This window comes from Rattus norvegicus, chromosome 10 (assembly GCF_021556685.1).
Source record: "Rattus norvegicus strain SHRSP/BbbUtx chromosome 10, alternate assembly SHRSP_T2T, whole genome shotgun sequence".
Lineage (NCBI taxonomy): Eukaryota > Metazoa > Chordata > Mammalia > Rodentia > Muridae > Rattus > Rattus norvegicus.
In genome coordinates this window covers 94,445,433-94,458,382 of record NC_141543.1, presented here as the reverse complement: position 1 = coordinate 94,458,382, position 12,950 = coordinate 94,445,433, and the positions used below count along the sequence as shown (strand labels likewise).

At 49.1% G+C, this 12,950-nt stretch overlaps 2 protein-coding genes across 6 annotated transcripts in view; both read left to right on the top strand.

The window, feature by feature from the left end:
• The first annotated feature begins 92 nt into the window (after positions 1–92).
• Spata32 (spermatogenesis associated 32) lies at positions 93–10,931 on the top strand. Of its 2 annotated transcripts, none has more exons than XR_015630430.1 (5): positions 93–174; positions 8,275–8,329; positions 9,283–9,343; positions 9,456–10,363; positions 10,810–10,925. XR_015630430.1 is itself a non-coding variant. In NM_001005531.1 (5 exons), the coding sequence occupies exons 1-5, from the start codon at positions 162–164 to the stop codon at positions 10,892–10,894; spliced, it is 1,047 nt and encodes a 348-aa protein (NP_001005531.1). In that variant the 5' UTR covers positions 98–161; the 3' UTR covers positions 10,895–10,931. The 2 variants fall into 2 exon arrangements, 1 of the variants encoding a protein (NP_001005531.1); NM_001005531.1 differs by having other exon boundaries at positions 98–174; positions 9,456–10,288; positions 10,810–10,931.
• The window catches only part of Efcab15 (EF-hand calcium binding domain 15), a 10,382-nt gene continuing 7,920 nt past the window's right edge, over positions 10,489–12,950 (top strand). For 2 of the 4 annotated variants that reach the window (NM_001430322.1, NM_001430321.1), the window contains exon 1: positions 10,489–10,528. In NM_001430322.1, coding sequence (NP_001417251.1) covers positions 10,522–10,528 — 7 coding nt within the window. In that variant the 5' untranslated portion in view covers positions 10,489–10,521. Of the gene's footprint in view, positions 10,683–12,950 lie in introns of all 4 variants that reach the window. The other 2 variants (NM_001430324.1, NM_001430323.1) reach the window with 1 other exon arrangement.

Below are 12,950 nucleotides of genomic sequence, written 5' to 3'. Positions count from 1 at the left end.
TATCTCCTGGCCGGAACGTCACAGAAGCCACAGCATCACAGGCGCCAGCGCCCCCATCATCTTCAGCTCCCCTCCACCCGGCTAGCCAAAGAGCGCACTGGAGGCGGAGGGGCAGCAGACACCAGCCCGCGCCCCGCCTCCCTGACAGAGCCTCGGTCAGCATGGGGGTGACAGGTGCGAGCAGGCGAGTGGTGGGAGGCTCCGGGATGGCGGGGCGGAGGCGGGGAAAGGGAACACTAATTAGTGTTGGCCTTGGGAGTGGAAAGGAAAGCTGACCCCAGCCAAGCCCTCTGGGTGCCTCTGATTACTGCAGCAGCCCTCGCTGTGCAAAAAATGGGGTTGCATTGGTGCGGGGGTCTTAATGAACTTTCCAACGGGATCGCAGATGCGGGTGCACGCGTGCACGTTTAGCAGAGTGGATGGTTTGGGATTTTATGTCTTTGCAAAGGTGGTCGCGGAATCCATCTTTGTGAGACACTGCTGAGGATCAGAGACCCAAAGCTAGTAAACCCAAAACACGCCGAGGGTCTGGGGGTGGGGGGGATAGGGGGTGGGGTCGGGGAGCCAGACAGAAACGTGCTCAGAGGGGCGGGCCTGGGGCTTCCGGAAGTGCAATGAGGCCTTGCGTCATCACAGTGGGGAGCCAAGAGTGCTGAGCCGTGAGTGCTTACTTTTTTAAAGGTCGTGAAATTTAAGGTCTCTTCCAAGAAAAACCGTGTGGTTACAAGCTCAAGAGCACTACGGTGCGTGCGGAGACAACTCTTGTCCTTCTCTATCCTAGCCCTTAAATGCAGTGACTAATAGCCAAAACTCAGCATTTTCCTTTCAGCTTTATCATAGTAATAAATACCCCTGACTCAAAAATATTGACGAGTTTATTTGCTGATAAAAAAAAAAAATCGGGGTTGGGGATTTAGCTCAGTGGTAGAGCACTTGCCTAGCAAGCGCAAGGCCCTGGGTTCGGTCCCCAGCTCCGAAAAAAAGAAAAAAAAAAAAAATCAAGGGTCCCCACCCAGGCATATCTCAGAGCAGCTGTAAGCCTAGCGTTTTGACTTTTCCCAAAAAATAAATAAATAAATAAATAAATAAATAAATAAATAAATAAATAAATACAAAACAAAGCAAAAACAGGCCGTGCACACCTTTAATCCCAAGCACTAGAGAGGCAGAGGTAGGTAGAGCTCTGTAAATTCAAGGCCAGCCTTAACTACAGAGTGAGTTCCAGGACAGCCACGGCTACACAAAGAAATCCTGTCTCGAAAAACTAAAATCAAACAAATTCTAGGTTAAAAACTAATCAGAATTTTAAAGCCAACCACTATGAGTTTCTCCCTCTTATAAATTACTGGGGTTTCCCTTTTTAAAGTATTTGTGGGATCTAGAGAGATGGCTCCGTGGTTAAGAGCACTGACGGCTCTTCCAGAGGTCCTGAGTTCAATTCCTAGCAACCACATGGTGGCTCACAGCCATCTGTAATGAGATCTGATGCCCTCTTCTGGTGTGTCTGAACACAGCTACAGTGTACTCATAAATTTTTTTTTTTAAGTATTTGTGGGTCAGGGAGGTAGCAAGCTAAAACACTTGCCATGTAAGTGTGAGAACCAGAGTTCTGATTGCAAAATCCTCATAAATGCCAAGTGGGTTAGATGGGCAGGCCTGTAACTCCAGTCTCTGAAGGTGGAGACAGGAGAGCCCCAGAGCAAGGAATCGTATCTGTGAGCTCTGGGTTTCACAGAGAGACCCTGCCTCTAAGAATGAAGGGGAAGTTAGAAGCAAGGATGACTCCTGAAGTCAACCTCCAGCTTCCAGATGTTCAGCACCCACATGCACACACACGCGTGTGCAAAAATGAAAGACACATTTGTGCATCAGCTGTTCCTGGTGTGAACTGTGTCCACAACAGCGAGATCTCCCCAGTGTTCCGTGAGCCTTTCCAAGCCACTGAAACCCTTCTTCTCAGGGAAACTTTTACTTTTTTCTTCTCCAGCCTTTGTTCTTGCTAGATCTTCCTTCTAGATTACTAGGCCCATCTCCCGGGTGGAGAAGATGGTTGTCAGTGTCTCGAAAACATGAAAACCAGAGTTCAACTCCCAGAATCCATGTGAGACAGACATGGCAGTGGTGTCTTAATGACCCACAATGCTAAGAAGGCGGATTGGGAGAATCCCTGAGACCCCTGGCTGGCCGGATTAGTCAGGGAGAGACCCTGCCTCAAAGGACAACATGGAAGGCTCTCGAGGAAGGATATGCAAGTTTGTCCTCTAGCCTCCTCATGCATGGGCACACATATGCTAATGTATTAGAGAAAAGCAGAAGAGATTCTCCTCTCTCACCACAGCTTGATAGTTAGGGTCCTTTTCTGGAAGTACTCTTTCTTGTTTTCCAGAAAGAATACTGTTTCTTTATTTGCCAAAACCCTTTCTTCTGTAATTCTTCATAGCCTCTTCATAGCATCTTGGTTTTCTTTCTTGGCTTGTTTTTGTTTCAGTTTTGTTTTTGTTTTTCGATGTGTTACATTTCAGCATTGCCTTTGAACCACTGAGAATGATTCGCTTCTCTTTGAAGTACCCTCTTGGCCTCCTGCTTCTCAAGTCACCTTTGCCGGAATCAACTTCTCATCTGCATACTGACATTTTTGTTAAGTCTTTGGTGGCCCTCAGCTGCCCCTATTCAAGAATGAAGTCATTAAAGCAGCTCATTGGGATTCCTTCAAGTGTGGGTCTTACTGCCTGGCCAATGTCACTTAAGGGTGGTCAGACAGGAACCAGGCACACCTCTCATGAATGTCAGCATCTTCTGATGCCTTGCCAGGTGGGGAAAGAGCACCCCTGACTCCTGACCCCAACTCTTCCCCTCATACCTCGAATCTCCGAGCTGCTCCCAGGGCTCACCTGGACAAATTGGTTGAGCATCCTGTGTGACCTTTGACCTTCCTCAATTTCTACCTCTACTATATTCCACTAGTCTTCTTCTGCCTCCTGCATTCTCGAAGCAGAAAGAACTCTCTGGTGTGCTGATCTCCTTGCTTAGTTAATCATTATGAATCCATATTCATATATTCTCTCTCTCTCTCTCTCTCTCTCTCTCTCTCCTCTCCCCCCGTCTCTGCATTAAACCTGGGGACTCCCTAATGCTTGGCAGACGCTGTACCACTGAGCAATCTCTCAGCCCTCTCTTATCTCTAAGCTCCATTTCAAATGCCTGATCATGAGGAGGAAATGACGTCACTGTCATTAAGGGTTCCCTTGCTACAGGCAGATTGGTATATCACCATTGGAAGGTAGCCATCGATAAGTTAAAGCCGAAATGCCTAATTCGGTGGCTGTCAACCTCCCTCATGCTGCGACCCTTCAATACAGTTCCTCACGTGGTGACTCCCCCCCCAACCATAAAATCATTTCACTGCTACTTCGTAACTGTAATTTTGCTGCTGTTATGAATTCTAATGTAAATATCTGCGTTTTCCAAATGTTCTTAGGCAACCCCTGTGAAGGGGTCATTCGACCCTTACCGAGGTCTGGACCCACAGGTTCTCCACTAAAATCAATTTAGCTAAAGCAACTAAAATAACAGGACAGTCATGGCTGTCATAAAATCCAGCAGAATTCTGTAAACCATGTAGAGAGGGCATAGAAAAAGAGCAAAGTGACAAGTGAAAGCAAATAACACTCCATTTAAACCCAAAGGGCAGCCGTCTCCGCTCCCTTCCCAGCGAGTGCTTAGCTTGACAAGAGCGCTGTCCTGGGCTCAATCTCCAGCACCCCCCCCCTCCAACCCACACACAAAGTCACTTCTAAAGAGTAGAGACTATCTAAGGAGACAGAAAAAGTGATGCCCGGGCTGGGAATATATCTGTGTTGATGGACTGCTTGCCTGGCATGCAAGGCTCTGAATACCGGAGGGGTGGGGGAATAATTAAGAAAAGCAACACTTGAGTATATGCTGCCATTTAAAAATCCACTTTAAATATAAAACACAAAGATTAAAAGTAAAAGACTATGCTAACACTAACCCCCAGTACCACGAGAGAGAGGCTACAAGCAGAAAGCTAAGTAGCTACATTAATATCAAAACCAGTTTCAAACCAAATGGCAACAGAGATAAAAGGAGATCATTTCATAGTGAGAGAGAGGCTACTTCATCAAGAGTTGGGGAAAGTAATTAATAAATCGTGCAGGGTTACCCCCAAGTCTGACAGCATGAGTTCAATCCCTGAGGCCCACAGAGTTAAAGAAAAAAGCTGTCTCCCACAAATTATCCTATGACCACACACACAGAGACAGAGACAGATAGAGAGACAGAGAGAAAAATAACAAATAAACATCAATGTTTTAATAATAAGAGGAAATCCCTTTTTTACAGTTAGGAAAAGTAAAGCCAGACATTGATGTGTCTTATCTATAATCCCTGTATTCAAAAGACAGAGACAGGAGGATTACAAGTTTGAAGCCAGCCTGGGTGACATAGTAATTTTCCAGGCTAGCCTAGGTTATCTTGTCTCGAGAAACCATACTGATGGGGGCTGGGGTTGTAGCTCAGTTGGCTTGGGTGTTTACCTAGCATTCACAAAAGCTTAGATCTGAGTCCCAGTACCACCTAAGCCAGGATAGGTGGCGCCTGCCTGTAACCCCAGCAACCTGGTAAATAAGGCAGAAAGATCGGAAATGTCAGGTCGTCCTTATACAACCCATCCTCAAGAATACATTGTTAAGTATCAAAGCCAGAAACATTAGACCCTGTCTCAAAATTAATTAACTAAATGAAACCAAAATAGCTATCATATTATTTATTTACTTACTTTACATCCTGACCACAGTTTCCCCTCCTTCCGCTCCTCCCAGTCCTCCCTCCCCACCACCCCTCTCTTCTTACTCCTCCTCCCTTTCTCTTCAGAAAAGGGGAGGCCTCAGCATAGACATCAACCAGCCTTAGCCTCTCAAGTTGCATCTTCTACTGAGTCTCAACAAGGCAGTCCAGGAGAGGGGGGTAAAGGTCCCAAAGGCAGGCAAAAAAAAAAAAAATTGGATGTTTTACCTAGTATATGAAAGGCTCTGAGTTCCATCCCTAAGACTGCAAAACAAAAGAATGTATAACTATCTTAAAGGACTGTGTTCCTAACACCAGAGCTTCAAAGAACATGAGGGAAAACTAGTGTAATGGCCAAGTGTGACCTACGTTCCCAGCACTAAGGGGCAGAGACAAGAGGGTCAGGAGTTCAAGGGCAGCCTAGGCCACACGGAGTTTGAAATCACCCTGGGCTACGTTAGATGCTGCCAGAGAACCAGGAAAGGGAAGGAGGAGGGTTCTAGAGAGGTAGCCCAGCTGTTAAGGGCACTTACTGCTCTTGTAGAACCAAATTTCACATCCCAGCACCTAGGTCAGAAAGTTCACAACCATCTACAACGCCAGGGGACCCAGCACGCCCCCTTCTGGCCTCCAGTGATATGTGCGCTAACGTGCACATAACCTGTACACAGTCACACACGCATACACAGAATATAATTTAAAAAAAATATTTAAAGAGAGAAAGAAAATAAAAGGAGAGGTGATTCAGTGAGAGGGTAAGAGTGTGTGATGAAGGTAAATATAATCAAAATACATTAGCTACATGCATGACATCATTAACATTTTACTTAAGAAAATTAATGCAACCTCCAAGGAGAAACTGGGATCTGCCATCATAGTTAAAGATTCAGCTCTCCTCTCGGGGACTGAAAGAACAAGTAGGCAGAGTCAGGAAGGATTCAGAGGAGCTGAGTGGCTCTCCCTGATGACTGACATTTGCAGAGCATTCCACTCCATAGCAGCACGCACTCTTACAAAAAATAATCTGCACTCCAGGAGTGGTGCACACACACCTTTAAGCCCAGCACTCAGAGAGCAGAGGCAGAGATCTCCATGGGTTCCAGGCCACCCTGGTCTACCTAGAAAGTTCCAAGCCAGCCAAGGCTAGGTAGAGAGGTGGTTCTCAGCAGGTAGGAACACATACTGATCTCTTGTAGACTTGAGTTGAATTTTCAATACTCTGGGACACTCACAACTTGATATAACTCCAGTTGCAAGTGGAGAGATAGCTCAAGGGTTGAGTGCCTACCGTCCTTGCAGAGGACCCTGTTCGAGTCCCAGCGTCCACATCTCTTGCCTTGCAACCTCTTAGAAATAAATACAGCTCCAGGGGTCACACACCCTATGGCCTCCAAGTGCATCCGCACACATAATTATTAAAATGATAATATTTTAAAGTCTTTTAAAATTAATAAAGGTCAGGCTTAGTGATACATACCTTTAATTTCAATACTCAGGAGGCAGAGGTGGGTAGATCTTTTAAGCCTGAGGCCACCCTGGTCTATATAGTGAGTTTTTGAGCACAGGGCTGGGTCTACATGGCAAGACCCTGTCTCAAAATGATGATGACGATGACGACGACGATGATGATGATGATGACAATGATGATGACGACGACGATGATTATGACGATGATGATGACGATGATGATGGCGATGATGACGGCGATGATGATGATGGTGATGACTGAAGGACAGGTGTAGTGATGAACCCCTTTAATCCCAGCATTCAGCAGGCAGAGGGAAGAAAACTGTTGTGAATGCAAGTCCATCCTGGTCTACATAGTTCCTGCCCTAAAAGGACGATGACGTTGACAATGATAAACATTTTTTTTTCAAATCAACTGAGCAAAGTAGAAAAGGAAGTTCAATCTGATAAGCAGCGTCTGTGAAGAAAACTACCCATAGCATCCTAAGGATGGGTTGCTGGATATTTCTGAGAAGAGTGGAAGGAAGCAAGGCTGCGATCGTTCCCAGGACAAAAGGGGAAGAAATGAAAGATACCAGACACATTTTCTTCTCCATGAACAAACACAGTGGGTTCTCCAAGCCAAAGCCATCAGGACTGATGGCTTTTTAGCACACCTGCAGAAGGTGAGACGGTATTTCTAGACTATTAGCACCCACTGGACACTGGGAAATACCTCAAACATCACAGGCCGAAGCTTGACTTTCTAACAAGTCAAGCACAGGAGCCCCAAGATGAGTCAACACCGGACTTTGTCTTCCAGACCCCAGAGCTGTTAGGAGGCTTACAGTGCTGTCACTCACCCTCTGTCCATTCCCAGTAGCAGCTTAGGGAAGATGTGAATGACCAGAGATGTCTGGGAAAACTGCAAAGTGGCCGAAGAAGGCTCTATGATTGGGCAGAGCCAAAAAAGTCCTGCTTGGGTCGAATGGAGCTGAAGCAGGGCAGCGCGGAGGGGGAGGGGGGATGAAGAAAACCAGTCAAGGAGGCAGAGCTAGCCTTCGAGTTCCTGCCCATGGTTCTCTCAGAGCCTCAGCAGGCAGCTGACCTAAGATCCTCAGGCCAGTTCATGTCAGTGCACATTGGCCCGAATCCTCATGCAAGGGCCACCCCCTTCCGTCCTAGGAAGAAGCCACAGTGTGTTCTCACGCTGCTGACCCAATCCTGGCAGCACTTCTCAGCCAAAAAGCAAGGTTAACACTTCCTGCTCTTCCCTAGGCTCGTGAGAACCCACTTTGAGTAATGCACAGAAGCAATGATCCCTTACAATCAATGATTATGGTTCCCTGGGGAGGAGAGATTGAGACGGCCTGGTGCCCCACCTCTAGAGGGGAATACGAACGTATTAGATGATTTTTTTAAAAAGCCTCCAGGTTATCTCCTGGCTGCAGGATGCCCCCAGAGACTCAACCTCCAAGGACTTCAAAGATTGGTTCAGGTTCCCCACCCAGCAGAGAGACCCTGGCAGATCAAACATCCTGAGTGTAGGCCTTGGTCTGGTGATGGGGGACCAAAAAGAGCTCAGGAAGCAGCCAAGGTAAAGAATAGTGGGATGTGGAAGTTCTCCGGGTGTGTGATAAGCTCTTGCAGAGAAAGGCAGAGCAGAAGCTGGAGACTCGTAAGCCTGTGTCCAAGTCCCTGACTTAGCAGCCACCCGCTATGGAAAACCGGGGCAGCGAGCCCCCTCTAAGGCTTTGGGTGGACTGTGCTGGCATTCACACCTGTGGAGGAGACAATAGGTCCAAGAGCTGGGACAAGGTCCGATGACAAATGGAGGACAGCAGACATGGAGGACAGGACTGGTGACCCTGGCGAGAGGGTGATGAGGGCAAGGGTAAAACGAGAGAGACAGTGGTGGATGGGCTAGAGGGGGGGAGCCAGGGGTGTGGAGGAAACTGGTACCAGGTCAGGGGCTCTCTGCACACTGAAGCTCCCTGCCCTTTCCTCTTTCTCCCCGCACAGGTTTCAGTGCATTTCCCTGCTGTGGCAAGAATTCAGTGAACATTGTGGAAAGAAAGTAAGTGCCGGTCCCACCATTCCTCTCCAAAACCTAGGCTCTCAGCCCTTCCCCCAATATCAAGCACTCCCACCCAAATACTGCCTCCCCATCTCTAGCTCCTTTCCTGTATCTCAGGACCAGTGAAAGGCTGGGGTTGCCCACTATCCCTGGCCTTGGAGCACTCAGAGACGTGGCTGCCTCGCTCCGGGCAGATGGAGCTGTCCAAGGTAGGGAAGGCAGGTGCTTGAGGAGCAACTAGGAGTAGGGAATGAGAAGGAAAGAGGCCTGCATCCCCCCACCCCTACCCCCAGTACCCATGGCTTCTCAAATCTAACCCACTGGGAGTGGGCAGGCAAGAAGTGGGCCTCTCTCTAGGCTTTCCCTGTATGGGGAGCCATTTTCTGGACCTCGTGGCTCACGTGTAGCACTCGATAAGAACGAAGATTCCCAGGCCCTCTCTCCAACCAAATGGAGTTGAAGAGTGGGTTGGTAAGCTCTCCAGACCCTCAGGGAATCTTAAGAATACCGCCAACTTAGGAGTAAAGTGCTCGGTGCGCAAGTACGCAGGCCTAAGCAGATGTTGGGCACCTGCGTGAAAAGCCAGTACTGTAATCCTAGAGTTGGGAGGTGGAAGCAGGAAGTGGGAGGGGCTCACAGGCCCCAGCCACTCTAGTAAATCAGTGATCTCCATGATCAGAGAGAGATCCTGACTTGAGAAGTGAAGTAGCAAATAATTAGGGTAAGCCTCTGGCCTCCACAACACACACACACACACACACACACACACACACACACACACACACACACACACGCACACACACACACAATGAAACAGAGACAGTGGGGAGCAGAGGGATAGTCTTCTTGCCGGTCTCTGTGCAAGGTCAGAGCTTTGAGGGCCCTAGAGATCCCTACCCCCAACAATTCTTCCCAGGGATCGCCGACACCCACTTTGATTCCTTCTGCCTCAGGAATGACGACTACCACCACCACCACCACCCCTTAGAAGACAATAAGGATGAAGACAATGAGGTGAGACTGTCGGGCTTTAGGCAGAGGTAGTGGGCAAGAAGGGAGCCCGGGGAGGGGGTGGGGGAAGGCTGCCCAGTTCCTGTCGCCTTAGCTTTCAGTTGAAACTTTTCAGATGGGAACAGAGTTATCAAGCATGAAGCCCCCACCCAAAGTGGACCCAGACCCAGTACCACATCTGGAGGATATGGTGACAGAGTTAACCTCTACACCCATACCTGAGACTGAAAACCCGGAGCAGCAGAACTACAGGATCGAATCCATCAAGCCCTATGAGGAGGAGCTGACAACCACAAACACCTTCAAGCCCCGGGGCTTCAATGTGAACTCAACCAACAAAGAGGAGGAGGAGGTGGTGTGCGGCCACTTTCGCTCCACCCCTGTGCAGACCTCCAAGCACCTTTTCTGGTCCAACAAGCTCATCCAAGCATCAGAGCACAGCCTACAGACAGCCTTAGAAAAACATCACAAGAGCCCCGGGGAAAAGAAGTCTATCTCCATAGCCCAGGTTTACACAGAATGTACTCAGCGGCCGTCCAGCACCCAGGTGTCTCGCACCCCCACGCCCACAGCCCTTGGCTTGGCAGATCTGATCAACTTTGCTTCATCCCTGGCTGTAGCCTCCTCCAGTAACATGGCCTTGCCTAACCTGGGGACTATGATCAAAGGAACATCTGAGAAGGCCCAGAATACCTCCTTAGACTTCTGCCAGCCCATCCAGTCCATCAAATTTACCCAGGCTACCCAGATCACCCAGATATCCTCAGAGAAGCAAGATGAACCCCCTGAAGTCATGGCTCACAAATCCTGGACACAGGAGACCAGGAATGTTGCTTGCTCTTACCTGGATATTAACGAGTCAGGGCTCAAGAAAGCCACCATCCAAGGGGAAGTGAAGTTTGTCCAAGCACCAGCTACATCCCCTGAGCTTCAGGAAGACAAAGATGAGTGAGTGTTGTTGCCTTTAGCCCTTCCACAGGGGGCCTCACCAGTGGGGGACGGGATCAGCTCTCACACAGACAGGTGAGGTGTCAAACAGTGGAACGCAGGGGGAGGGGCCGGGCAGGGGAGCAAGCTTAGTTGAGGGCCCAACCTCAATGACCTCACAAAGGCTGCTACAAGCAAGATTCCGATGACCTGAGGTACAGTAAAAAGCCAGGGCCAGAGGAGGCCTGGGGACCATGGAGGGTGAGCTCCCCAGGGCTAGGAGAGAAACCCGGGTTCAGAATGGGCAGGGCCACGCCATATCGAAGAAGCAGACATGTTTCGCTGTTGTCTGCCTCCTGAGAGCATGACGGTCACATTCCTAGGGCCCAGGACACTTCTGTGAAGGAACACCAGGGTAATGGGGCTTCAGCGCCCTTGGGCTCTGATATGTAGATAGAACAGACCCACCAGCTGCCCCACAGGTGCAGTGGGAGAGCCCAGTCCCCTGATGCCCTAGTGACACTGTCTCTTTTGTGTTGCAGCTCGGTGCCGGGAACCAAGAAAGGGACCCCAATATTGCTGAAAATCCATTTTAAGCTGTCATCCCCCCAAGCCCCAGAGAAATGACTAGACAAAATCATTAAAGCCCCCAATGCTGGCCCTGGTGAAGAGTTTTTTTAAGGTGCTGGGCCCTGGGTATATTCAGGCCAGTGTTTTACTACGGAGCTTTATCCTCAGCCCTTTTACTTTTGACTTTAGTGCCTCATTCCGTGGCCCAGATTGGCCTCGAACCCTTGGTCTGCCTGCCTCGGCCTGAGTGGTGACGTTACAAGTATGCACCACCCTGCTTGGGCTCTGGCTCAGGTTTTGGGGGATCACTAAGCACACCTGGATACTATATTCTGGAAGCAATTTTTAGGGGTGACACCTCCTTTTTTTTTTTTAAAGTTTCTCTGACAGTTCTGGCGTCAGCCCTGGGCAGCTGCCCAGGACTTAATTACTCCCTAGACTGGTTCTCTCCCACCTACCAAACCACTAGGCCACCTTGAAAGACTCCATATGAGCTTTAAGGAAGCCTCAGGGCTCCATCCCAAGCTTCAGTTTCTTAGGCCTAAAGCCAGGTACATCCAGGCATGTGAGGATGTGGCCCCCCTGGAAGTGGGGTTGAGCAGATGAGAGAGTAAACCCCAAAGGGTGGTCTTCCTGTAGCCAGTGGGGAGACCTGGGAAAGATGTTGTTTGAAAGCTTCGAGGAGAGAAAAATCTGAGGCTGATGGAATGGTCTTTCCAGGCCACAGCCTCAAGCCAAAATGTCGGGAGACTCCTCATATAATGAGGTACCCAACATGGCAACCCAGAGAGCCTGGCACTCGCATAATCCACCATGCCCCATAGACAGGAAACACGATCCACAAGTGCGGGCACATGCACACCCAGGACCAACCTCAGGGGTAAACTATTCACACAGAGGCAAACAACCATCATGTCTGGGGTCAGGCTTAGGAGGCCCCAGGAAAGAAGCAATACAATAGAATAGCCTGTTGTTTTGGCAGGAATTTGTGTCTAGAGAAAAAAGAGGCTGGCATGGTCCATAGTCAGCTGTGTGTGAGGTAGAGAGGTGGGGGTGAGGGACGTCTAACTCTGTATAGCACAACCTAGCTTCACAATGGTGGCCGTCTCTCTGCCTTAGCCTCCTGAGTGCCGAGATTACAGGCATTCACATTGGTTTGGTTTGGTTTGGTTTGGTTGGGTTGGGTTAGGTTCGGTTCGGTTCAGTTTGGATTGGTTTGTTTCAGTTCAGTTTGGTTCGGTTCGGTTCGGTTCGGTTCAGTTTGGTTTGGTTTTATAAGAGATTATGTTGCCTTAGCTGGACTACCTCATGTTCAGGATGATCCTCCTGCCTCTGCCTCTGCCTCCTGAGTGCCAGATTACAGGTGTAGGCTTACAGCCTTGCATCAGCTTTGATGTTGAGACAGGCAAAGCCTCACCCTGTAGCCCTGACTGCCTCGTGCCTTTGCCTGCTGAGTACATGCACCACCAACGGCTTCCTTTTTTCTAAAGAAGCATTTCATGTATGTGAGGACACTGTCGCTCTCTTCACCAGAAGAGGGCATCATATTTCCATCACAGATGGTTGTGAGCCACCATGTGGTTGCTGGGAATCAAACCCAGGACCTCTGGAAGAGCAGTCAGTGCTCTTAACCGCTGAGCCACCTCTTTTCTTTTCAGACTGGGTACAGCTGTGTAACTCGGGCTGGCCTTGAACCCTCAAAGCTCTTGTCTTAGTCTGCAGAGTGCTTGGCTTACAAATAAGAGGAGGAGTTATGGCACCATGAGCAGCCCTGGCCGGCCTCTTGACCCGGGTCACAGCTCCCTGCCAAGGGAAAAGCCCATCAGGACCCCAGGAGAAGACTGAGGAAGGGAACAAGGACATGGGGTTAGAAAGCAGAGAAGGAAGGGCAGGAATCTAGAATGGGAACAAAAAGAAGATTCTGGGAGTTGGAGATTTAGCTCAGTGGTAGAGTGCTTGCCTAGCAAGCGCAAGGCCCTGGGTTCAGTCCCCAGCTCCAAAAAAAAGGAAAGAAAAAAAAAAAAGATTCTGAGGTAGGTGTCTGGTTGCAGTGTCAGTCAGCTCTTAGGGTTCATCCTTTTAGAGTGCATTGTTTTGGTGGGAATTAACAAGA